At 40.1% G+C, this 24570-nt stretch overlaps 2 protein-coding genes across 2 annotated transcripts; one reads left to right on the forward strand and one right to left on the reverse strand.

Moving 5' to 3' along the window:
• Positions 1–383: 383 nt before the first annotated feature.
• Positions 384–4359, reverse strand: LOC118417796. The gene is made up of 5 exons (XM_035823519.1): positions 4254–4359; positions 3408–3625; positions 2585–2635; positions 1926–2096; positions 384–1783 (listed from the first exon to the last, which is right to left on the reverse strand). The coding sequence occupies exons 1-5, from the start codon at positions 4270–4272 to the stop codon at positions 1607–1609; spliced, it is 636 nt and encodes a 211-aa protein (XP_035679412.1). The 5' UTR covers positions 4273–4359; the 3' UTR covers positions 384–1606.
• Positions 4360–9643: 5284 nt separating this feature from the next.
• Positions 9644–15103, forward strand: LOC118417797. Its single transcript, XM_035823521.1, has 4 exons — positions 9644–9817; positions 12996–13046; positions 13623–13793; positions 14130–15103. Exons 1-4 carry the CDS (start codon positions 9683–9685, stop codon positions 14304–14306), a joined length of 534 nt encoding a protein of 177 aa, XP_035679414.1. The 5' UTR covers positions 9644–9682; the 3' UTR covers positions 14307–15103.
• The last annotated feature ends 9467 nt before the right edge of the window (positions 15104–24570 follow it).

Below are 24570 nucleotides of genomic sequence, written 5' to 3' on the forward strand. Positions count from 1 at the left end.
ATGCCTGATTATATAGTCTGTACATTTTCCAATAGGTCCAACATCCGGTCCGTTTTTTTCGGACCGGTCCAATGAGAAAAAACGGTTTTGTACCGGTACACCGTACCGGTACCCAACCCTAAGATTTACCGTGTCAAGTCGGTCAACGGACGGCGTTTTGAAATTGTAATATTTTTTAAATAAACCACCGTCTATCGAATAAATATCCCTTAATAACGGTACCCTGCTTTTAAAAAACAACGGATATAGGTTACCCCAAGGATAAAGATGAACTAACGTTTTATTTCTGGTACAACAACAACGACTGATAGCAACAAGATGTATTCCAGGCATTTTTAGAAAAAAGACAAATTTTATTTCTTCTATTGCTGTTATAAAACCAAGCTTAGCATAATTATTTATTCACATAAAGAGACCGTTATAGTATTGTAATACCGGCTATATAGATACAGATACAGATGTATGATAAGCATTTTCAAAAAAAAAAAGATAGTTCTATTGTTCTTGTTACAAAACACTAGCTTAGTAGTGCAATTATCTATTCATATACATTTGTATATGTATAGAGAGGGTGAGACTGTAATAGTATTGTAAACTCTTAAATAATATGAAGAAACGAAATGTTTCCCTAAATGTGATTGTAATATATTAAAATATGCTTCTAGTTATCGCTAACTTTTCTAAACTTATACTTACACCTGTCGCAAATTACATGAAAAAAATATATAATGAATGCAGGAATTGATTAACCTCATTGCTCGACATGATGTACATGGTACAATGTATGGCAACAATGAAATAGCAATCAACATAATGATACTCGTCTATTCTACCTTTCGAAATAGGGTTCTTAAACTTCTATTGTTACTTTAATCATCCCTTAAAGAGACATACCGTTCATGTTTAGGACTAGCAAATTGTAAGATGTTGCGTTTCTGGTGGCAGTCCTAAAAATTATATATAGTCGAAGGTATGAATTCTCTTATTGTTAAAGTCTTGTTCCTTTTTTAAATTTCTTCTTCGAAGTCTGCGAAGGAGGCTACAGTTTACAAATTTAAAACTGAAATGCATCAAGCAATACTATTTTAGATATATATAAATACAAATATAAATTGCACAAGAACGGGTATGTATATAAAGTGAACAAAAAGGTACAATGTTTACTAAACATTCCTACATTAACTGTTCAACGCCTTAATCTGCTATGTGAAATACAGGACGTCCGTTTTGAATTTCGTCATTTAAATCAGATGAAAATTTTTATGTCCCCTACCAGCGGTCGACAGGCTAGGGTTGACAGGTTTTTGCTTGGTTCCGTTGGTTAACAGGAAAACAACAGTTTTGGCGACGCCTCAAGGGCTAGATCAAGTGAGTATGAACCTTTCACACTTCCGAGTGCGCATGCGCAGAGACAGGAATTGTGGGTAATATGTCAAGGGTCAAGGCCCATAAGACATAAACGCGTCTGGACATTGTTATGCAAATTTATGCGATGGTCGGGACGGGCACACTGAGTTTTCAACTTAGGGGCCTTCAACTTTGACATATTACCCACAATTCCTTTCGCTGCACATGCGTACTCGGAAGTGTGAACGACCTGCAGTCCCTAACACTCCGCCAACCTGGCCTCGAGTTGAGCTTTCAGCTGTTGCAGAGTTCCAAGCAGATGTTGGAAGAAGGCGAAGTCTCGAACATGGTGCCAGTAAAGGCTACCCCCCACGTCCGGGAGGGGAATAGGCTCGCCTGTCCAGTCCTGATCCCCGAACTCCCCAGCCGCCCTCAACTAGCAAAACGGAGAGAAACGAAATATTTCGATCAACGAAAAATAGCATGTTCATGATTAAAGATTGGAAGTTCTGTTGCAGTACCAAGGAAGCAGCCAGGGGGGGGGGACCTTATCAGGCTAGCATCACGTGGTTTCTTACCGTAATGCTTAGCTTGATCAGCAACTTGTTCAGTTCGCTACCGGTGTCGTGCATCGACTGCCGCAAGGTGTCGCTGTAGTCGTCCAGATCTTGTGCTTCCAGGATGACGTTTGGGATAGTCTGCTCGAAACTGCTGAGGTTACGGAACAGTGCAACCAGACCCCTGTCCTCCTGGATAATGTATGATATTTCATTTTAAACATTTCATACATCAGTGTATGTGTATTTGTGCGTTGTGTGTACTTGACTTGTGGTTTGACTGGTTCACGCTATAAAACGCAGCAACCACAGAATTTCCCTCAGGAAGTTGACAGACTGTTACCGAAACGTCTGTGAAAATAAAGCTGCGGTTGTGTATTAAAAAAGAGTCATTCAGTGACATGTCAAACTGAGGAAACTATTCACGGATGTGTATGTGTGTGTGTGTGTGTGTGTGTTTGTATCTGTTTATGTGTGTATGCATGTGTGCCCGTGAGTGTGTGCAATGCACACGCGTGTGTGAATTGAATGGGAGGAAGGGAGAGAGAGAGAGAGAGAGAGAGAGAGAGAGAGAGAGAGAGAGAAAGAAAGAGAGAGAGAGAGAGAGAAAGGAGAAAGAGAGAGAAAAAAAATAGCAACAAAAATCTTTTCACTTATAAATGCATGGTAAAGTCACTCACCTCGAAATCAGAGCGTAGAGACCAATTTTTAGACATGAAAACCTCCTGTTTCTGTAAAAAAATGCAAGAAGTGTTGTGGCAAACAATGTTACTATGAAATAACATCTTCTGGCAAAGATCACTGCATACATGTACCAAATATCATGGAAATCCGTCGTTCCTTTGTTCCGTTATTCTCCTTGGATGATTTTGACAAAATAGCCCTGCAGCTTTAGAGCAAACTGCTAGGGGACCCAAACACGCATCACGTCTTCCTTATACCCCTGTCACATTATCCACGATCTTCGGGCGTATCGATGGAAGATCGGCCATATTTAAGATCGACAGATGGTTGCACGTATTTTTGCCTGAAAACCGTCCCTGTCACATATAAACCATACTTTCTACCTTGTACAATTGGCTCGGGCGATTGCCGCAGAATCGTCGTCCGATCGATTTTCGCCAAATGTGACAGGGGTATTACAACACAAGCTATTTGTCATTAAAAAGACCATGGCATGTCCAGGTCAAAAGATACAGAAAACGGACGTTCTGCTGCAGTACCAAGGTCAAATACTAGGGGGGTTCAAAATCGACCTTGACTTTCATCTTTCCAACACCTGCCCACCTACCGAATATCATCGTAATTTGTCAAGAAGTTCTGGAGTTACGTTGACTACAAAATTCTGGAAAGACAGAAAGACACACCCAAAACAATATCTCCATCTTTCACTTGGGCCTAATCTTACTACAACCTGTCAATTGTGTCAAGAAACAAACCCACAACATTCAAGCTACCTACCATGTACCGTGGATGTTACGCTATGTTGTAACAGATGCTTACCATCATTGTCAGAGTGTCGTTGGTCCGTTGGATGGTTTTTGCCGTCAGCTGAAGGTCTTTCCTGAACCCCCTTCTCTCACAAGGACTGTAGGGGTTCATGTGAGCGTAGTGCACGAAGCGAGGCTGTCGGTCCATCGGTCGAGAGTCCCCGACCGGAAATGCGGAGACAGCCCGGACAACCGCCACCACGAGCAGCGTCCATGATAGTAGTAGAGGTACTGTCGACCAATGAAACGGAGAGTCAATGTCATGCAGTTATGTAGCTTATAGTTTTGCTCAGTTCAAGACCATGTTAACCGCTTACTAGCGCTCACTGTAGCAGCGTCTCTTCTCCCTAAAGTGGTGTCTCACTGGTGCGGCACTGCGCGGGGTTCGAAAGATTACTCAACGGATTTCAGAGATAAAGAACGAATTCTCTTACGTTGTGTGTATTTTGTTGTCTTCCAAATCTTACTTTTACGCATTACGCAATATCTGAATTATGAAAAAATCTGCGAAAATGACACAACAGTCCCGCAGTGAACGAACCCCGCAGTGCCGCACCGGTGCAGTGAGATACCACCTTAAATGTGGTGTCTCACTGGACTTGGGCCACCGATGCGGCACTACGCGGGGTTCGAAAGATCACTCATCGGATTTCAGAGATAAAGAACGAATTGTCGTACGTTTTGTGTATTTTGTTGTCTGCTAAGTCTTACTTTTACGTAAATCTTACTTTTACGTAAATCTGCAAAAATAACACAACAGTACCGCAACGAACGAACCCCTCACCGGTGCCCCAAGTGCAGTGAGATATAACCTTAAGTCAGAAACATTTCATTGGCAAAATGGACAACATATTCTCACCTGTGTGTTGAGAAGACATATCGGAGCTGGTGCACCAAGTAACGCTGCTGTAGAGCAGTAGGTTTCGGTCCAGTAGAAGCGCCTTTGGGATGATCTTGGGCTCTTGTTGTCAGCACATAGACGTCCATGTCAAATTTATAGAAGCCCTTGTTTTGTTTTAAACTTAGTCATCATAATCACTTTTGTTTTAAAGTGCATGGTAAAACGACTTTCCTGCTTTTTGTTATTTCTCGAGTAACCATTGTCCTTCCCTCGATAAAGACGTCATAAACTTTTTTCATTGTAGAAGTCCTTTTAAAGGAATAAAGAACTGTAGAAAAAAAGGACATTTTTCTAGGATTTTATCCAGTCATTTTCCTGTTGTTTTTTTTGTTTGTTTGTTTTTATTACCGGAGTACCGCACCTTGTCCCTTTCCTGCTTTGTTTTTAGTCATCATGATCTTTGGAGTTGTTGAAATCTTAAAAGGACACTTTTTCGCCGAAATTCTACCGGGTTTCCTTGCTTTGGGGATTAGTCACACTGTCACATACCCCCCCCCCCCCATGACCTTTAAGATGATAACCACACTTTGACTTTGACTTGGAAAGGAAAGGATTCTTTCACTGCGTCTGAATGCGACATGACGTCACTTGGATCACCTAGCCTAACCCAGGGCCTTTAAAAAATGATGCAATTCCGGTTCCGGTCCTGGACGTCCTTCGCAACTCCTTACGCTCAACGCGTTAAAAAAGTGGTATCGTCGCCTTAAAAAACTGAAACCTTGTGTATCTTTAATAGAAAATGTCTGTAAGCTAGCTTAGTCTGTCAGTAAAATATTGCCCTAAATATGTAGTAAATAACGCTTCAGAGGGTGAAGATTGCGAGGCCGAATTATAAAATAAGATTGGTGAGAATTTACTAAGAAACGTTCTGAAATTGAGTTAACTTTTGAACAGAAGCAGCCATCCCTTCACCCGGAAATGACGTCACTGATTCCTAGGTAAAACCCCTGTCACTTATTCAGGACCTTCCGGTCCGATGACTTCCGACCACTCCCCTCTTCTCAAAAACTTCGGCGCTTGTTTGGAAGTGGTTTAAATCCATCCTATTCTCCATGTACATAGACAACGGAGGGTATGGCAAAACAGGTGACAGAAGACGCCTTTTCAAAGCCACCATACCGATTTTTTTTTTTTTTTTGCTTTGTTGTTCGGAGTATCCGTCTCCTAGGACTTCCGACTAAGGATGTAAAGGGTTCCTCCTACCCCTGACTCGTGTGTCATGGCGGATGCGTCATGCCCGAACATGTCCCTAAGGCCTGTCACTGCCACTAGCTGCTGCTAGATACTCATTTACACCTGAGTCAAGTGTGAGGAAAGTCGTGTAAAGTGCTTTTCCCAAGGAAAGTCCCAAGGGCACAGGATCGGTGGCACAGCCGGATTCGAACTCAGGACCTCCTGGGCCTGAGCCGAATGCGCTGCCAATTACGCCACGTGGCCCCGCTGGCCCCGTGTTCCAGAAATTCTCACTGCATTCCAGATATTGTGCCCGTTCTTTTGGCTGGCCCGAAAGTTTTTGACATGTTAAAAACTGTCGAGGTGCATTCGAAGTGGAGAAATATCGAACGGCATTCGAAGTGTATTCTAAGTGTATTTTAAATATTCTAACTGCAGTATGACCGCATTCTACGGCATTCCAACATTATTCGAGACATTCATATCTCATTCCATGGAGAACCTAAACGGCAAGCCACTTCGAATCTTGTCAGAATGTGGCCAAAAGAATATCTGGAATGCAGTGAGAATTTCTGCGAATATTCCCTGGAATAGAAAAGAATTTTCATTCCGACGGCATTCCGGATCATTCCTTCTCGTGTGAAGGGGATATAAGGTCCGTTTAGAATTCCCACCCAAATGGTCCCGAATGTGGCACGAATTTTGCAAATACAAATACCGGCTGGTTTTGCTTGATTCCTGCTAATACGTTTTCAGTGTGAAGGCCCTATTACGATAGACGTTGCCAAACCCAGTGTCTGACACTGGGACTTGAACAAGAGTCTCCCAACGTTAACTAATTGATCCTCCGTGGCACGGACCATGACTCAGAGTTTAATGGAAGCGCAAGTCCCTAACTCAGGTCCCGAAGTCAGAGTTTAACTGGAAACGCATGGACGTACCCAACAGAAACAAAACCCCACTGTAAGTCCGCCGGAAGTCCGGTGTGTACCTGGGTCCTATGAGACAGACATAGAAAAAAAGGTGACAAGACCTATATAAAGAGTACGTTTAGTCATCTGACCTGCTAGCATCACGGTTTTGATCCACTAACAATAGTGCCATGAACCAGAAATAAACTCATGAATAGCCGTACCTTAATATGTTTGCCTTTAACATGCTTACCTTAACATGTGTAGCTTTAACATGCTTCAGTGCAGCTTCACCGTCCGTCGTGCGTGATATGTCTACGTATACACTGGATCAACCTTGACCCCATAATATGGTTTAATATTCCAGTCAAAAGCCTAATACAATGTATTTGGGCCTAATACAATGTATTCCAGGGCCTAATACAATGTATTCCTCAAATATAATGTGTTACATCCACTGTATTACTCAAATACAATGTATTACAGGTTCAAATACAATGTATTTCACGGATACAATGTATTCCAGGGGCAAAATACATTGTAGTGAGCCCAATACAATGTAGTGCGTGTAGTGAGCCCAGTACAATGTAGTGAGCCCAATAAACTCGCACTTTAAACGTTTGTCAGTTTAAAACCTTTATCTATAAACAATTTCGCTTTAGCTAAATGCAAATACCTTAGTCATGGCCCCCGCTATCCCTGTCTTCTGCTGACTCGTCTTCGGATCGGTACCTGCAGCTTGAACTCCATTCTTTTTTTTTTCTCGAGGCCTACGTAACAGCCCAGCATGTAGCTGCGGGTGCCGGTCCGAAGCAGTCGCCCACTACACACACCAAGCAAAGGATATTACTCCTCGGCAAACCTTCCCAGCTCATATAGACACTCAGTTAACTTATTTACTCTTTCCGAAAATGTTCAGATTTCTTTATTACTTAAATTCGTGAAAGCCCATCTTTTTCATATTCCATTAATTCCAAATTTCTAACTACAAGTAAAAATTTCATTACAACCTTTAAACAATTTACAGCCTGATTTATTCATTCTTCCAAGCTTTTTAGTTTGTATAATTTGACATTTTGTTACTGGGGGTAGGGGATCGGACACGCGCGCATATCAACTTTTGTTTATGTCATACATATGATCTAATTTCCATTTTTTTTCAGTATTGTTAACATCCTGCTTCTTTTTGCATTTTGCTTAGTCTGGTTATGTTTATGTTTTTGTAAATATATATATATATATACGGCGTGTCTGCGTGCTTAAAAATCCGTCGGTCGGAGTTCGTACGGAGGCGTCACTTACAACTTACGGATCCCAAAATATTGCCCAAGTTTTGGCACGTAGACAGCATGTATTTTCATGTACGGCGGGTTGTGCTCGAAGTGGCTTGCCGTTTCGGTTCTCCATCGGATGAGATAAGAATGTTTCGAATAATGTTGGAATGCCGTTGAATGCGGTCATACTGCAGTTAGAATAGTCAAAATACACTTAGAATCCACCTTGAATGCCATTCGATATTTCTCCACTTCGAAAGCACCTCGACAGTTTTTAACATGTCAAAAACTTTCGGACCAGCCAAAAGAATGGGCACAAATATCTGGAATGCAGTGAGAATTTCTGAAACACACTACGAATTAGCAGAAATTGCCAGGAATAGAAAACAATTTTCATTCTTACGGCATTCCAGCTGATTTTTGCTCTCGTGAGAAGGGGGACGCAAAAATGGTGTTCGTATGTTCGAAAAGGTGTCTGATGCACGTTAAAGTGGAATGGCAAGCAACTTCCCCCTGTTAAAATGTACCCTGCTCTGGAAACAGTGAGGAAACTTGTTGACCTGTGTTCCTCTAGGTGAAAAACAATAAACCTGTTACACCTCACGCTTGCGGCTGTGGTTCACGTTCTGTTTACTTTCAATACTCCCAGGTAACAACCATTACTATATCACCCATTCTTCGTAAACGTGTGCAATTGCTGTCGCACGAGAAGATCACCATAACAAATTACCAAGTTACGCTCTAACGTTGACTTTGGTGGTTTAATGTCACCAGTGGACACTAGAAATGTAACTAGTAACACTGATCGCGGTACCACGGCAAGCAAATGATGTTCGATACTGCGAGGTGTACCCGGTGTAAAGTTGGACTTGAACGTTCACACCGCCCCCGGAACCGGAAGTGCAACATGTTTTTTTAGGCCCTACGTTAGGCTAAGTGATCCAAGTGATCCAAAGAGTCCTTTCCTTTGAAAGTCAAGTTGCGGTTATCATCTTAAAGGTCATTGGGGAGGGGCCGTGACCGATCCCAAACTAGCGGCAAGAAACACGTGCCCCGGTAAAATTTCGGCGTCCCTTGATTTTTGCAACTTCAAAGATTATGATGACTAAAAACAAAGAACAAGGTGTGGTGCTCCGGTAAGTAACAAAGAACACAGGAAAATGACTCCTAGAAAAATGTACATTTCACCACTTCTAGAGAGTATAGGTCTAAGGTGACTTAACCGAGGAGGGAAAAAAGTAACAAAAAAGCAGGAAATTCATTCTACCACCTAAAAGCATATTTAAAAAGAAAAAGATATGATGACTAAGTTTAAAACAATACACGTGCTACTATAAAGTTGGTTTGGACGTCCATGTGCTGACAATAAGAGCCCAGGATCATCCCAAAGGCGCTTCTACTGGACCGAAACCGACCGTTCTACAGCAACTTTACCTGGTGCACCAGCCCCGATATGTCTTCTCAACACACAGGTAAAAAATGTGTAGTCGATTTTGCCAATGAAATGTTTCTGACTTAATTAGTATAAGGTAGTATCTCACTGCAATTGGGGCACCGGTGCAGCACTGTGAAATTTGTTCACTGAGGCACATTGTTATATGTAAAAGTTTAACTTAGAAGAAAAAAAATACACAAAACGTAAGAAAACTTGTTCTTTATCTCTGAAATTCGTTGAGTAATCTTTCGAACCCCACAGTGCCGCACTGGTGCCCCAAGTGCAGTGAGGTCAGTGAGGTACCACCTTTAGAGAGAAGAGATGCTGCTACATATGTCTAAGCACTTCTATACTAAGTTTCAGGTCATTTGTTTGTTTAACCAGGGTACATGAGCCAAAAAGTACTTTTTGGGTAAAAATGACCGAAAATCGCAAAATCAAGCATTTTGTTGTACTGTATGTCTAAACTGTTTGTAACATGACGATGACTTCCCGTTTCATTGTTCGACAGTAACTCTGCTACTATCATGGGCGCTGTTCCTGGTGACGGTTGTCCGGACTGTCTCCTCCTTTCCAGCCGGGGACTTTCGACCGATGGACCGACAGCCTCGCTTCGTTCACCACGCTCACATGAACCCCTACAGTCCTTGTGAGAGAAGGGGGTTCAGGAAAGACCTTCAGCTGACGGCAAAAACCATCCAACGGACCAACGACACTCTGACAATGATGGTAAGCAACTGTTATATCCACTGCAACTGGTAGTTTCAATGTTGCGGTGTTTTTTTTCTGTTGCCATACTTTTTTTTCCGTGGTCTTATTTTCAACATCATTGATAGCTTGTAGTAACGTTAAAGACTTGCAGAAATACAATTGAATACAATTTATTTTTTAACGATCTAGAGGATCATTTCCTCGCTATTAGATTGAAATATTTTTCATGTGATAATTCGGTCGGGAAGTAATGTTAAAACGTCTTCAAAAAGTGCGACTTGGGGCATCCGAGGGCGAATTCAAATGATATGCATGACGTCATTTTAGAGAGTCGCGTTCTTCTAGTAGCTCTACCCCTGTCCGCTGTAATGGCGTCTTGTACTACAGGTCGTGTTAGTACAAAGTCCAGTAGAAGTTATTGTGTCGCAGGAGGCCCACATGGCGTTAGCTGTAAGAATAGTCAGTCTACCGAGGGGATATCTATGCACAGATTCCCCAAAGTTAAAAATGACAGAACTGTGGCTGACAAATTGAGAGTCTCAGCGAGCTAGAAAACAGTGTACAAAATTATGTATCAAGTTTGTTCAGAGGCATCGGCATGGTTCCTTCCGCGACATCTACGGCTCCGCACACTTCGAGCTCCGCACACTTCGAGCCCTCGTGCTTCAACATGAACCTTGAGATTATATTTGGGAGAGCTGTGGGATGACCAGAAGGATTATCGCAGGAAAAGTTCCAACTATTGACACCGCTGGTCTGCCGACTCCCAGTCACGGAACGCACGCGGAGAAGGGTGGATTCGCCACAGTTTATCACAGCTGCAGGACGTTTATCTGTCACATACTAGTAGTAATTCGCCCTGTAAATTTACCTTGTATTTCGCTTATTCTGGTCATAACTGCGGTGCCATTATTGTGAAGTACTTGTACGCTTAGACTCCGACACAAAACAGCACAAATGATTCTTGGATTTTACATCTTTGTCGGCGTCCGGATAGATTTCATAACAAAGTGAACCGCTTGTACCGAACTCGTAACAACAATGTCAAACGACGCTGTCCCAAGATTTTCAAGCACGAAAATTTGCTGACCGTATTCAAAATACGTTGGAAAAATTGTCACTAGATTTTGTCATGAATATTGTAGTTCTTGGTCTCAGTAAAACCAAGTTACGAGCGAATCTGCGATTTTTCGTCGTCAACAACAACAACTCTAAGAAAAATGGCCCCAAAAAAGATGGCGGCCGTGCGCTAAAATCCTGAGACTTTTCGAATTTTCTTTCACGGAAACACCAGTCTCACTGTCTGTATGTTTTTCCTCGAATCACTAGGAGCTTACGAAATCTGTCTGTTGTGTAGTGTCTTTAGCGGTGGACATGTTGTTGATAGGTGAGTTAAAATAGTTTGGTTTTGTATAAAAACTTCCGAAGCGTAACCTGAGCATGTAAACAAAGGAAAATATATCTGGGTTGCGGGACCACAAGCATGTACATACTCGTTACTATGTCATCGATAACTCGTTTTTGCTCGTGTAGCTACAAACTTGGCACTTTTGTCGCTAGATTTTGTCATGAATATTGTAGCATTGATATGTAGTACTGATATGGTCTCCGTAAAACCTAGTTACGAGTGAATCTTGGATTTTTCGTCGTCAACAACAAAGAAAAATTCCTCACAAAAAAATGGCGGCCCCGTGCGTGCCATGCGCTATTATTTAACCACACTTTTCGAATTTTCTATCACGGAAACACCAGTCTGTGTGTTTTCCTCGAATCACTGGGAGCTTACGAAATCTGTCTGTTGTGCAGACAAATATGAGACAGAAAGAACAGTCACTATCAAAATGTTTCACGGACTCGTCACAATCTGGAGGCGTTTAGCTATCGGCCGTGCTCACGACTAGAAATAGTCAGTCTACGACGTACTATCTATCCGATAAAAGCTTACAGGTTTGTAAATAAACACATACTTTGAGTGGGAATGTATTTTGAGTCGCATTTCTTGTGGCAATGAGGTTGCTTCTCATTTTAAATCCTGGTGAACTGTACGTAGTTAGTTGCTCAGCTGTTGTATATTTGTACGCGACCAGTTAGTCCCGGTTTCGCTAGCAGGCACAAGCGGAGACCGCAAAGAGGCACAAACTTCTGCGCTTCCGCTAGAAAACATCTTCAAATTAATGTACAGCATGGCCTCCTTACTGAGGATAATGTAAGCTCATGCTATCATTTGTGTATAGTAGAAGCGATGGCTGTTTATCCCCGCTTATTCCACACACTACAATAATGAACTTTCTCCCCGCTTGCGTTACGCACGCTTGGTACGTGCTTCAACTTCAAGTGCCTCTAAGATATATTTTAGTGGCGTGAATACGAACGAAATTCCCTTCAAGTGAAGTGAAGTGTGTGTTCTTTAGTCGTGCCGAGTTTCGTCAATGAATTATGTTTCCTTTATAAGATACGGGTCTATCAAATGTACATTATTCCCCTAGTCAACCATACCAGCTAGTAGGGACTAACTAAAATGACGTCACGGCGTGTTCCTAATTAGTTCCAGCAAAGAGCTCAAAGTACACATTTTTATGTCGCTGTTTGAGGGACTTCCGGACGGACAATTGATTTGAAACTTGCATTGACTTTTTCAGAAAAGATCAAATTTTTACATTATTGGTAGAAAATGCTACAGACGATTTCATTTCAGTTACACTTTAAGGTCCGTGTTATTATCTCCATGAAAAATAGGGATATTCATTTGGGTGTGCCTGTCTGTCTGTCTGTCTGTGTTTCCAGACTTTTGCAGTTAGCATAACTCAAGAACCTCTTGACGAATTGCGATGATATTTGGTATGTGGGTAAGTGTTGAATAGATAAAGGTCAAGGTCGATTTTTAGCCCCCTAGTATGTGACCTTGGTACTCCAGCAGAAATTCCATTTTATGTATCTTTTGACCTGGACATGCCATGGTCTTCTTTGGTGACAAATAGCTTGTGTTCTAAAGAAGACGTGATGTATGTTTGGGTCCCCTAGCAGCTTGCTCTGGTGCTGCAGGGGTGTTTTTGTCAAAATCTTCCGAGGAGAATAACGGAACAAAGTAACGACGGATTTCCGTGATATTTAGTACATGTATGCAGTGATCTTTGCCAGGAGATGTTATTTGTATAGTAACATTGATCACCACAAAACTTATTGATTTTTTTTACAGAAACAGGAGCTTTTCATGTCGGATGATTGGTCTCTACCCACTTATTTCGAGGTGAGTAACTTTGCCATGGCTTTATTCATTATGATTAGTCAAGAATATATTGGTTCAAGAAAAGTGAAAAGTTTTTTATTTTATTTTCATCGATTGCCACATACTGTAAATGCAGAAACTTTCGCGGTGGTTTAATATTCGCGGTTTTCGCGGTGGCCGCTTCACCGCGAACTTAAAACCACCAGGAACATTTTTCCATGGCTTTAAAAGACTACAGTGCATGGTGCTTCCGCGAAATTAAAACCACCGCCAAAAAGTCACTTTTCCCGCTACCGCGAAATTAAATCCCCGCGAACTTAAATGCATTTACAGTATCCCTCTCTCTCCCTCACACAAACACTCATAGCCACACACACACGCATCCGTAAATAGTTTCATCAGTTTTTAAGAGACTCTTTTAACACAACAACATTTTTACCCCGAAATTTCGGTGACCGTCTGTCACCTTCCTCAGGGCAATTCTAAGTTCGCTGCGTTACAGCGTGAACCAGTCAAAATGAACACAAGATACAAGTACACACACACACTTAGTAAACATAATGAAATGTTTAAAATGAAATATCATACATTATCCAGGAGGACAGGGGTCTGGTTGCACTGTTCCGTAACCTCAGCAGTTTCGAGCAGACCATCCCAAGCGTCATCCTGGAAGCACAAGATCTGGACGACTACAGCGACACCTTGGGGCAGTCGATGTATCACACCGGTAGCGAGCTGAACAAGTTGCTGTTCAAACTAAGCATTACGGTAAGAAACCACGTGTTGCTAGCCTGATTAAATCTCGCTTATAGCAGCCTGCCCAGCAACATCTGGCCGGCCTCTGTGGGGAGGGGCCAGTTACACCCTTGGGTAGCAGAGCTTGTGTTACACAGACTAATCTGTTGCTATGAACAAAAAAAAAAAAAACATTTCAATGAATTGCGTACACGGATTTGCTCTTCTTTATTCATCGTTTTTAATCCCGAGACGGAAAATTATGCCCCCTGGCTGCTTTCCTCAGCACTGCAGCAGAACCTTCTATCTTTCATCATGTGCATGCTATTTTCGTTGATCGAAATATTTCGTTTCTCTCCGTTTTGCTAGTTGAGGGCGGCTGGGGAGTTGGGCGATCAGGACTGGACGGGCGAGCCCATTCCCCTCCAGGACGTGGGGGGTAGCCGTTACTGGCACCATGTTCGAGACTTCGCCTTCTTCCAACATCTGCTTGGAATTCTGCAACTGCTAAAAGCGCAACTCGAGGCTAGGTTGGCGGAGTGTTAGGGAGTACAGGTCGTTCACACTTCCGAGTACGCATGTGCAGCGACTGGAATTGTGGGTAATGTGTCAAAGGTTAAGGCCCCTCATTTGTAAACTTGTACCATTGTCTGAATTTGCATAACAATATCCAGACGTGTTTTGTCTCAGGGGCATTCACCTTTGACACATTACCCACAATTCCTGTCGCTGCGCATGCGTTCGGAAGTGTAAAAGAGTTTATACTGAACATATTGAACATGTTGTATACGATTGTATGTCAGCATCTGATTTTTACATTTATGAAATAAGTGAGTGACACTGAAATTTTTCATTAGAAATCTGTTCCAACGAATGCCAAAGGCACTTATTAAAAAACGTTTGCCAATTAATATTTTATGCTAGCGTAGCATAGACACTGTTTTGTGTAGGTAGTAACTGCCAATGTGACATAGTATGGTTATGACTGTACAGGCGACATTCTCTAGGAACCCCAAAACTGATACGAGCTCGCGATTGAAAAACGCTTGGCCACAAAAAAAGTTCTCAGTGTGAAATCTAACTGGTCAGGAAGGTTGAACAAATGATTAAAATATACCAAGTACGGTATACCGAATAGATTTTTGCTCTTTAACATATTTTATTGACTTGTGAATTTACTTTCCATTGTATCAGTATCCGTTTTCGGATATTTTTGTAGTCCATAGATTTATTGATTTATTCGTAAATCCATACATTGTACCATGTACTACTGTCAAGCGATGAAATTTAGTAATTTATCATAGTTTATTGCACGTAACTTTGTGACATGAATAAAAGGTTGAGAATCGTCACTAGAAGCCTTTATATTGTAAACGTTTTGATCTTAATTCTATTTTGTTTGAAGTTAAGAAATCTATATATTTATGAACAAATGATTATTATATTGTAAAAGAAACAATAGAAATAAAGTGTGCTTGTTTTTCCAAAAATGCTTACTGATAGCATGATATAACGTCCTTGCTGATAGGAAGCATGTTGCTGTTATTATTTTTTTTGTACCCGGAATACAAATACAAATATAATTACTTTATTTTTCCTTGGGTGCTTTTTGGTGCATTTGAGTTTTTCTGATGAACAAGTAGCATAACATCACCAATCAATAATCCATAATCTGATCAGAGAGATGGGCATACGAGGGGCGTGCAATTAGTAATGGTCCTGACCAATTTCCCATAGCAGGAGATGAAACTTGGCACAGTTATTAGTCTTGCTCTTCAAAGGAACCACCCAGAGTTATGCATTTCTCCCATTGTTTGATGCAGCTCTGGACACCGTTTTGTAGGACACCCCAGGTTGGTCCTCCAACAGATGCCTCATCAATGGCAGAAGAGGAACGACCAGGTCTGGGAGCTGTTTCCACAGACTTCCGGCCATGTTTGAATTCAGGATGCCAGCGTTTTACAAGGTCATATGATGGGGCATCATCACCATAAGTTTCTTTCATTTCGTCAAAAGTCTCCTTTGGCGTGCATCCTTTCAAATACAAAAACTGGATCACTGCGCGACACTCAACTGGCTCCATTTCACACCTGGTCCATTTCACACCTAACTCAGTTCAAACACCAGTAAATCAGAAACCACTATTACTTCAGAGCTCATTTTTGAAACATAAACTATAGAGATATGAATCATTACACGTGCAAAATTTGATCTAGATCAGACAACTGGAAGTGGGTTAGAGTTATTACTTATTGAACGCCCCTCGTATAAAGTTATGTAGCTCTATAGTTTCCGACGTTTTGTCTCAATGTATCTGCATCAATAGCCCTACCATCGGTTCTCAACATTCTCAATGCGGTCGGTGAAATGGTCACCGCGCAAGCCGACACATAAAACTAACACTAACATTTCTGCATTTACAGTAGATGATGTGTACATTCATGATTGTTAACAGGTTGCTGTCAAACTGAATTGAAAACGCCCGTCTGACATTGAGAAATAAGAATATTACATACGATAAATTTTTGCCAATTTTAGAACTGCTATATCAGTATCCGTATGTTTATATGACACCATTGTTGGAAGTACAATATTAGTATCATATAATATAATTCAATTTCTTTACTGGACCAGAGGAGTGTCTATTTAATCATGAGAATCTATAAGGGTTTTAGGGAATGAATACGCGTTTTACAGAACTCTCAATTTCCACTACTAAAAGAATAAGAAACAACCATTCCTACGGATTTCATACGAGTTTTAATGAATATATACAGTTCTTATTATAGGATGATATTATATAAATTCCGTATAATTTGAATGTTTATTAGTAGCGAATCATATTAATTCCGTAAAATTCGTATGAAGACTAAGCCGCCGCTGTGATAGTGAACAATGTGTTAACACATATAGGTAACGTCATTACAACATTTTGTCCTCGATGTTGACTCATTTAGAAAATGATAACGTCTCCTTGCAATCGCATTAAACATCGGATATAAAATATTTTTTGTGTTTGTTTTGCTTTATTTTATTTCATCTATTATAATCAGGTCTGTAAACTAAAAATGTAAGTTTTGAAATGATCAATCGGGCATGTAGACACTCGCCACGTGTCATTGATGCCTCCTAGCGATTCAGAATAGTCTTGCAGCAATACGTGATTTCTTCTGCAATAATGTCTTGAACTGCGAGGCGGCAATTTTGATCCATACGGCTCACACTGACACCTAATATAGGACTTTCCTATAATAAAAGAAGATTGTACGGAAAATTCTAAGGTCTTTACTGAATACATACGTGTTAACAGACTTCTTACAATCCACTACTGTAAGAAATAAGAATGAAATGGACATTACGAAGTTCCTACTAATTTGATAACCTCACCTCACCTTTGATAACGAATACATACAATTCCTACAAGTTTACATTGTAAAAATCCCGTATCTTTCGTATGTTTTTCAATCGTGGATGGTAGAAATTTCGCTAATTTTGTACCCATTCATTTAAGGCCATGTTGATTTAATTATATCGATAATATCCTCTGGGAATCCTAAAACTGGTGCGAGCGGTCGACTAAAAATGTTTGGCCAAATAAAAGTTGGCTTCATTAAAAATTAAATCTAAGTGGTCTCGAAAGCTGAACAAATGACCAACACAGAGTATTGAATAGCAAACAGTGGATTTTTCATTTTTGTTTTCACAGTCTTCTTCCTTATCATTGGAATTTGAACGTTGACATTAGTGTAACGTTTCCAGATATATTTTTCCTTTACTCTACTGCATGTATTTGCTCCTTTTACAGCTGTTTTTTACGATTCAAAACATGACGGAAAACTTTTTTTTTATATTTCTGGAAACGGACGAAAATTGGTGCGCGTGCTGATGCCATCTGTAAAATCAAATCAACATGGCCTTAGTAAAAAAAAACGGGTGTCAGCACAAGTAACGAGGCCTCATTACAACATAACATCTCATATCTAGTCTTCGATGTTGACTGATTTGTTTTCGAGAAACAATAACACCTCTTTGTTCTAGAATGACAGAAATCTTTTTGCTTCTTTTTTGTTGCTCTAAAAATTTCATTTCATTTTTAATAGACAATGCACAGAAGCTCCAATTGTAGGCGTTACAACAGCATGCGGAGAGTCATTAGGTGTTGTTGAGATTCCCTAGCAATCCCTATCTTTATTGCAGCCATTCATGATTTATTGTAAAAAAGATATCTTTGATTCATACAATACTCTAATATGGAGAGTCTTCAAAAGAATTTTATGGAATCCATAAGAGTTGAACGGAATACATATACAACCTCATTATAATATTTCGTCCTCGATGTTGGCTGGAAAGTCTCTTTGTGTAGGCATGGGAAATCAGTATTGAAACTTTAATGTTCGTTTTGCTCTATCCCATTTGATTAGTTATACACAAGCCTAGAAACTAAATATCAAAACTGTAGGTTTTTCAAATGTCATTGTGGCATGTGGACATTCTCCACGTGCCATTGAGGCCCCCTAGCAATTCATGGTGTCTTTGCAACCATTAGTTATTTCTTCTGCAATAATAACATGGACTGCTAGGAGGCATTTTTTATCCATGTTATACTCTGATATATGTATCTAAGTATCCAAGAGAATTTTCCGAAATTCATAAGACTTTGTAGGATATAGTTGTCTACATGTAATCCTGTTGATGCCTTTATCTTCTTCTATTTTTGGAGTGCAGAATCCTCTTTGTTCAAAACAACAACAAGACGACCCTAGCTTATTAGCCTCCTTCACCGGCGTCTCTAGGGCCTTGGCGAAAGTTATTGTTTTTGGGGTGGGGTTAGAACATGGAAGGGGGGCTTTGGACGTCGATTCGCGATTTTTATCCGGGAATGCAACGGGAACGGAAAATGTGCCGGGAAAGGGAAAATGCCGGGAGAGGAATATATACCGGGGGGGGGGGGTGTACCGGCCCTAGTACAAAATAATGTACTTTCCCGGCGTAATCCCGGATAAAATTCGCGAATCGACGTCAACCCGCCCCTCCCCCCAACCTCACCAAAAAAATGAGAACTTTTGCCAAGGCCCTAGAGACGCCAGTGAAGGAGAATAACCCTTATCGGCAGGGAGAAACCTGGCTTGTCGAAGGGAGCTAACATCGGAGTTCCCGGCCAGCTTGGACCGACGACGAGAAGCGGGGACACGGCCAGCGGTTCCGGGCAAGTCGTTAGGCCCGCCTGGTGGAAAGCTGGCAAGAACGGACATCCCAGCCCACAGTGGAGACAGCTAGGACACCGACTCCGTAAAGTTTGGAACATTCTTATATCTTAATACTCATATGATTCTACACCACCTTCAAGGTAATATCTGAATACTTGTTTACTGATATAATAATATAGTATAAAAAAAATATAAGTCTTACTTCTTGTAGCTGTATTTACACCTTCAATATCTTTAATTTCAAGGACATGGAGAAAAAATCTGCGCTAGTTTTTTCAAGTTGGAATATCCAAGGCAGTGTTAAGAAAAAGTTTAGCGATGTAGAGTTTTGTAATTACTTTAGAAATAGTGATATTGTCTGTATACAGGAAACCTGGGCAGACAATTATGTAGATTTTCAGTTCCCAGGGTATAGTTTGTTTAGTAGTAATAGATGTAGGAATAAGAGGGCAAAACGTAATTCGGGTGGGGTTGCGACTATTTTCAAAAGTTCGTTCAGAAAGGGGATTACAAAATTAGAGAGTAGTTCAGTCGACAGCATTTGGTGCAAACTTGACAAAAAATTCTTTGGACTCGAAAAAGACCTATACCTTTGCAACATTTATATCCCTCCCGAATCCTCAAAGTCCATACAAGTCGACCCATTTGATACATTATCCATTGATATCTGCAAATTCTCCAATCTTGGTGACATAATCATCCTAGGGGATCTCAATGCTAGAACAGGATCTGTTTTGGAAACCTATTTTAGTATTGATTCCCCGGATGACCCCCTGACAAAAGATGTTTTAGATACAAAGAAAAGGAATAATAGAGATTCTAAAGTAAACAATTACGGTAAACGCCTTATAGAATCGTGCTCGTCGGCTGATTTGACCATATTGAATGGCAGATTCGCGGGGGATCTAAAAGGTGATTTTACATGTTATCATTATAATGGTTCAAGTGTTGTGGACTACTGCATCACTCAAAGGTCGATGTTAACCGATATACAATATATGAATGTTAATTCTATATCGCCATTTTCCGATCACTGTCACATCTCTTTCTCATTGTCTGCAAAGCACTCTCCTCTAGTCCTGAAGGAGGATAGCCAATGTTATAATCCTAAACCAACACAATTCATTTGGACTGACGAATCAAAACAATTATATTTAGATACTATAAACAACAAAGACACGCATTCAAAACTGAGAGATTTCTGCAACAAAACATTCCACTCGTCAGAGGAGGCCGTAACAAGCTTCACTGAAATTTTATTAGATGTTTCCAAAAGTTCTCTTAGAATAAGACGTAAGATACAAAACAATAAAAAGACACAAATCAAAAAGAACAAAATTTGGTTTGATCAAAATTGTTGGTCCCTACGTCAAAGAGTAAAAAGATTATCTTTAGAACTGAGGAAAGAACCATGGAAACAAGAAACCAGAACGAAGTATTTCACAGCCTTGAAAGAGTACAAAAAAATTATCAAACATTCTAAACGGAATTATAAAGCCAATCTATTACGTGATCTAGAAACATTAAATGAGAAAAACCCCAAACAATTTTGGTCATTGTTCAATACTCTTGACAAGGAAGTAAACGGCACAAAACATAACGGTAACATAGATCCTAATATCACAAGTAAAGAATGGATAGAACACTTTCAAGGATTAAATAATCTGGTAAAAAACAATGAATTTGACAGTTCTTTTGAAAAAAGTGTCACTGATTCTCTTAAACATTTAGATAAAAACGCCCAAAATTCATTAGATTACCCTTTCACGACACCAGAAATTATGACTGGTTTGAAATCACTAAAATCTGGAAAAGCATGTGGTATTGACTCTATTTCAAACGAGATGTTAAAATATGGGGCAGAAAAGATATGCGAACCACTGGTCATTCTCTTGAATACAATCCTTTCCAACAACAAATTTCCATCTAACTGGACCACAAGTATCCTTACACCAATTTTTAAATCTGGCGACAAATCTAACGTAGATAATTATAGAGGAATCGCCATCTCAAGCTGTCTGTCCAAATTGTTCACATTCCTTTTAAATACTCGCTTACAGAAATTCGTTGAAAGCAATTGTCTGCTAGCGGACACTCAATTCGGATTCAGAAGAAAGTGCCGAACCTCTGACAATGTATTTATCCTGAAAGCTCTTATTGAGAAATATATTGAAAAAAAGAGAGGGAAATTATATGTTTGCTTTGTTGACATGAAGAAAGCGTTTGACAGTGTATGGCGGGACGGTTTATTCTACAAATTGTTAAATCTTGGTGTTGGTGGGAAATTCTTCAATGTATTGCAATCCATGTACCTCAATGTTAACTATACTGTCAGACTACAAAATGGTTTGTCAAGCCCCTTTGTTTCCACATGCGGAGTAAGACAAGGCTGCAATCTCAGTCCATTATTATTCAATATTTTTATTAACGACCTACCTCAATGCTTTGCTGATAAATGTGACGCCGCAATTTTGAATTCTAAATCACTCAACTGTTTATCTTGGGCAGATGACTTAGCCTTGATCTCATTGTCGAAAGAGGGGCTTCAGAATTGTATCAATAACCTGGAATCTTATTGCAACAAATGGAAATTAAGGGTTAATGTATCTAAAACGAAAGTACTGGTTTTTACAAAAGGTTCTATTAACAGATTATCAAACAAATTCTATATATATGGCAAAGAAATACTAGTAACCGACAGTTATACTTACCTTGGTATTCCCCTGACTTCTTCGGGAAAGTTTAAAGCAGCCAGGAAATATTTAAAGAATAAAGCCATGAGAGCTTTATTCAAACTAAAGTCACTTTTATTCTCAGAAAAGAACATTCCAATTCACCTAGGAATGAGCCTTTTCAACAAGTTTGTACTGCCTATTTTACTGTACGGAGCCGAACTCACATGTTTTGACCAAACTTCTAAAGCAATCAAAATTATTGTATCAAAACAAATTCCAGAATCTTCACCCAAAACTGTTTTCTCTTCCTTTTTAAACAAACTCCATCTAGAGGGAGGTCTCCCAGCAACTGTTAGGAAGAGTGTGTCTTCGGACCTCACTCATACTTACGTCATCCATTTTAAGAAAAGATCAGACAAGGATAGATTATTGAGACTGGCATCAGGAATGAAATTAGAAAATGACAACTTCGCAATTGAAAATATACGACTTTCTTCACATACTAGTATCCCAGAATTTGACACCATTGACATGAGTTTCCAAAAATTTTTACTCGGAGTACATGCGAAATCATCAAATGACAGCATCCGTAGTGAGTTAGGAACCTTTCCCATTTCGATCAATGCTGAGATACAATTAATCAAATACTGGCACCGTCTAGCAAACTTACCCGAAGATTCTTTACTGCGTGAAGCATATGATGTTGTACTTTCCGGCGAATACGACTGGACAAATCACGTAACTGACATTCTCAACTATAATGGTTTTGGACATGTATGGACAAACCCGAGGTTGTATCATGTTAATATGCTAACCGACCAATTACGACTCCGTTTACAGGATATATACATACAAGAATGGTATTCTTCTATCCAGAATAACTCAAAACTTTGCATTTATTCTACGCTAAAGGAAAGATACGGACAAAAGAAGTATCTTTCGAATGTACACAGTTTCGAACTTCGTAGAGCAATTACAAAGATGAGAATCAGTAGTCACAAACTAAATATAGAAGCCGGAAGATATACTAAAATTCCCCGTGACCAGAGGTTTTGTCCATTTTGCCCAAATGAGATCGAAGACGAACGTCACTTTGTTATGGATTGTTCTCGATATAATGATAAACGCACAGAGCTGTTCACATTACTTTCCGCTTGTTCTAAAGAATTTGCTACTCTCTGTTCGATAGATAAATTCAACTACATTCTTGGAGGCGATAACCCTCACTGTGTACAAGTAGGCAAATATATCCACGAATGTTTATACCGTAGAACTAATAGTGTTAATGACATGCTAGACCCTATATGTTGATTTAATCATACCTATAGATATCCATATATGTGTGTTTAGTTGTACTGTAAGTAGTTGTTATACATGTAGACCTTACGAAAGTCGCTGTACTTTTGTCGTGTCAATAAAGATTGTTGATTAGAATGTTCTCGTCCTTCTGTCAGAAATTCTGAAGAGTTTTGAGTGCCTCACGTCCTTGCGTAGTGAGGTTCGAATCTACTTTCCTTGGGCGACTGAGAACACTTCAAACTTTAGATCTCAAAATATTGGCCTCTTTTTCAGGAATTTTGCGGCAGGCCGACTCAGTCTGTGAAATGATATCAACAATCGGTAAGGCCACGTTGATTTGATTATATGGATGACATCCGCGCTCGCACCAATTTTCGGCCATTTCAAAAGAAAGAAAGTTTTCGACCACACAATAAATTGTGCAAAGCAGCTGTAAAATGAGCACAAATATTCCGTAGATTGAAAAAAAGTATCAGAAAACAGATAACTAATGCCATAGAATACCAAAATGAATCTAAAGTCAAAGAATAAGATGTGAAAGGACAGAAAGAAAAAAAATGTAATAAAGGCTAACTGTCTCTGTAACTTTGACTGTAGAAACTTGGTGCAATTGACTATAAACTCTGCTTGACTTCGCTTTTGTTGTCATGGATGTCATCCATATAATCAAATCAACATGGCCTAATTTGGTCCCTGTTGGCGCAAAACTGAGCCCTTTGGCAAGTACTGAAAACTCTGAATCACTTCAAATTCTGTCCGAGTAGTTCTTTACCCACTTCTTAATACAACCTGAGGCAATGGATGCGTTGTCCTGGCTGTTACTCTTTTGAACTAGGCGGGAGAATTTATTTTGTTGACGGCTTTTAGTCACCAGGTGTTCCCGTAATTGTGACCTTTCAACCCGAGACCTGACTGCTTGGGAAATTTCCACCGGAAGGGCGCTGTCCAGCGTGCATTCCAGGCGTGTTTTTTGAGCGTCCAAAGACTTGAGTTTGTGTACAGTCTGTCCGATTCTTACATTCAGAAGTTGTTTCTCTGCATGCTCGTCTGAGGATTGCATTAGCCTTTTCCCCTTTTACTGAGCTAGACAACCATAGTCTCGCCGCCGGGGTGATAGCGATGTCGTGATGTTTACCATGGAAATTCGAGGTAAGCAAATTTTGGTGTTATATGACAGAGTAAAATCTTCAATATGGATTAACGCTAATTCACCTTTATCCGCGGGGTAACCTATATCCGTTGCTTTTGAAAATGGGTAATTGTGGATATCAAGTTGACGGACGATAGTTTCAAACTACAATAGTTTGAACATATTACAACTTGAAACCACCGTCTGTCGACTTGATATCCCTTAATACCGTTTTGGTAAACACAACTAATAAAGGTTACCCTGTTGATAAAGGTGAACTAGCGTTACATCAACACAGATAAGCTTTCATGCTAAAATGAAAACATATTTACAACACGACAATTTATAAAAGAGACAATATTAGTTACTTTCGATGGTGTTGTCTTATCGTTGTTATTACGCATACATTATTTAAATATGGGTGACATTAGCATACGAGTTAGTGGCAGGTTTTTCCGGTTACATGCACTTCAATATGATATATTGGTTTGTTCTACCAA

The sequence above is a fragment of the Branchiostoma floridae genome, chromosome 6 (assembly GCF_000003815.2).
Source record: "Branchiostoma floridae strain S238N-H82 chromosome 6, Bfl_VNyyK, whole genome shotgun sequence".
Taxonomy (NCBI): domain Eukaryota; kingdom Metazoa; phylum Chordata; class Leptocardii; order Amphioxiformes; family Branchiostomatidae; genus Branchiostoma; species Branchiostoma floridae.

What these genes read in the sequence shown, in the direction of transcription:
- LOC118417796 (XM_035823519.1), bottom strand. An exon ending in ACGACACTCTGACAATGATG is followed by an intron (nt 2,636 to 3,407) that starts GTAAGCATCTGT and finishes ATTTTTTTACAG; the next exon opens with AAACAGGAGGTTTTCATGTC. An exon ending in CTCTACGCTCTGATTTCGAG is followed by an intron (nt 2,097 to 2,584) that starts GTGAGTGACTTT and finishes TACATTATCCAG; the next exon opens with GAGGACAGGGGTCTGGTTGC.
- LOC118417797 (XM_035823521.1), top strand. Translation starts at nt 9,683, where the DNA reads ATGGACCGACAGCCTCGCTTCGTTCACCACGCTCACATGAACCCCTAC. An exon ending in ACGACACTCTGACAATGATG is followed by an intron (nt 9,818 to 12,995) that starts GTAAGCAACTGT and finishes TTTTTTTTACAG; the next exon opens with AAACAGGAGCTTTTCATGTC. An exon ending in CTCTACCCACTTATTTCGAG is followed by an intron (nt 13,047 to 13,622) that starts GTGAGTAACTTT and finishes TACATTATCCAG; the next exon opens with GAGGACAGGGGTCTGGTTGC.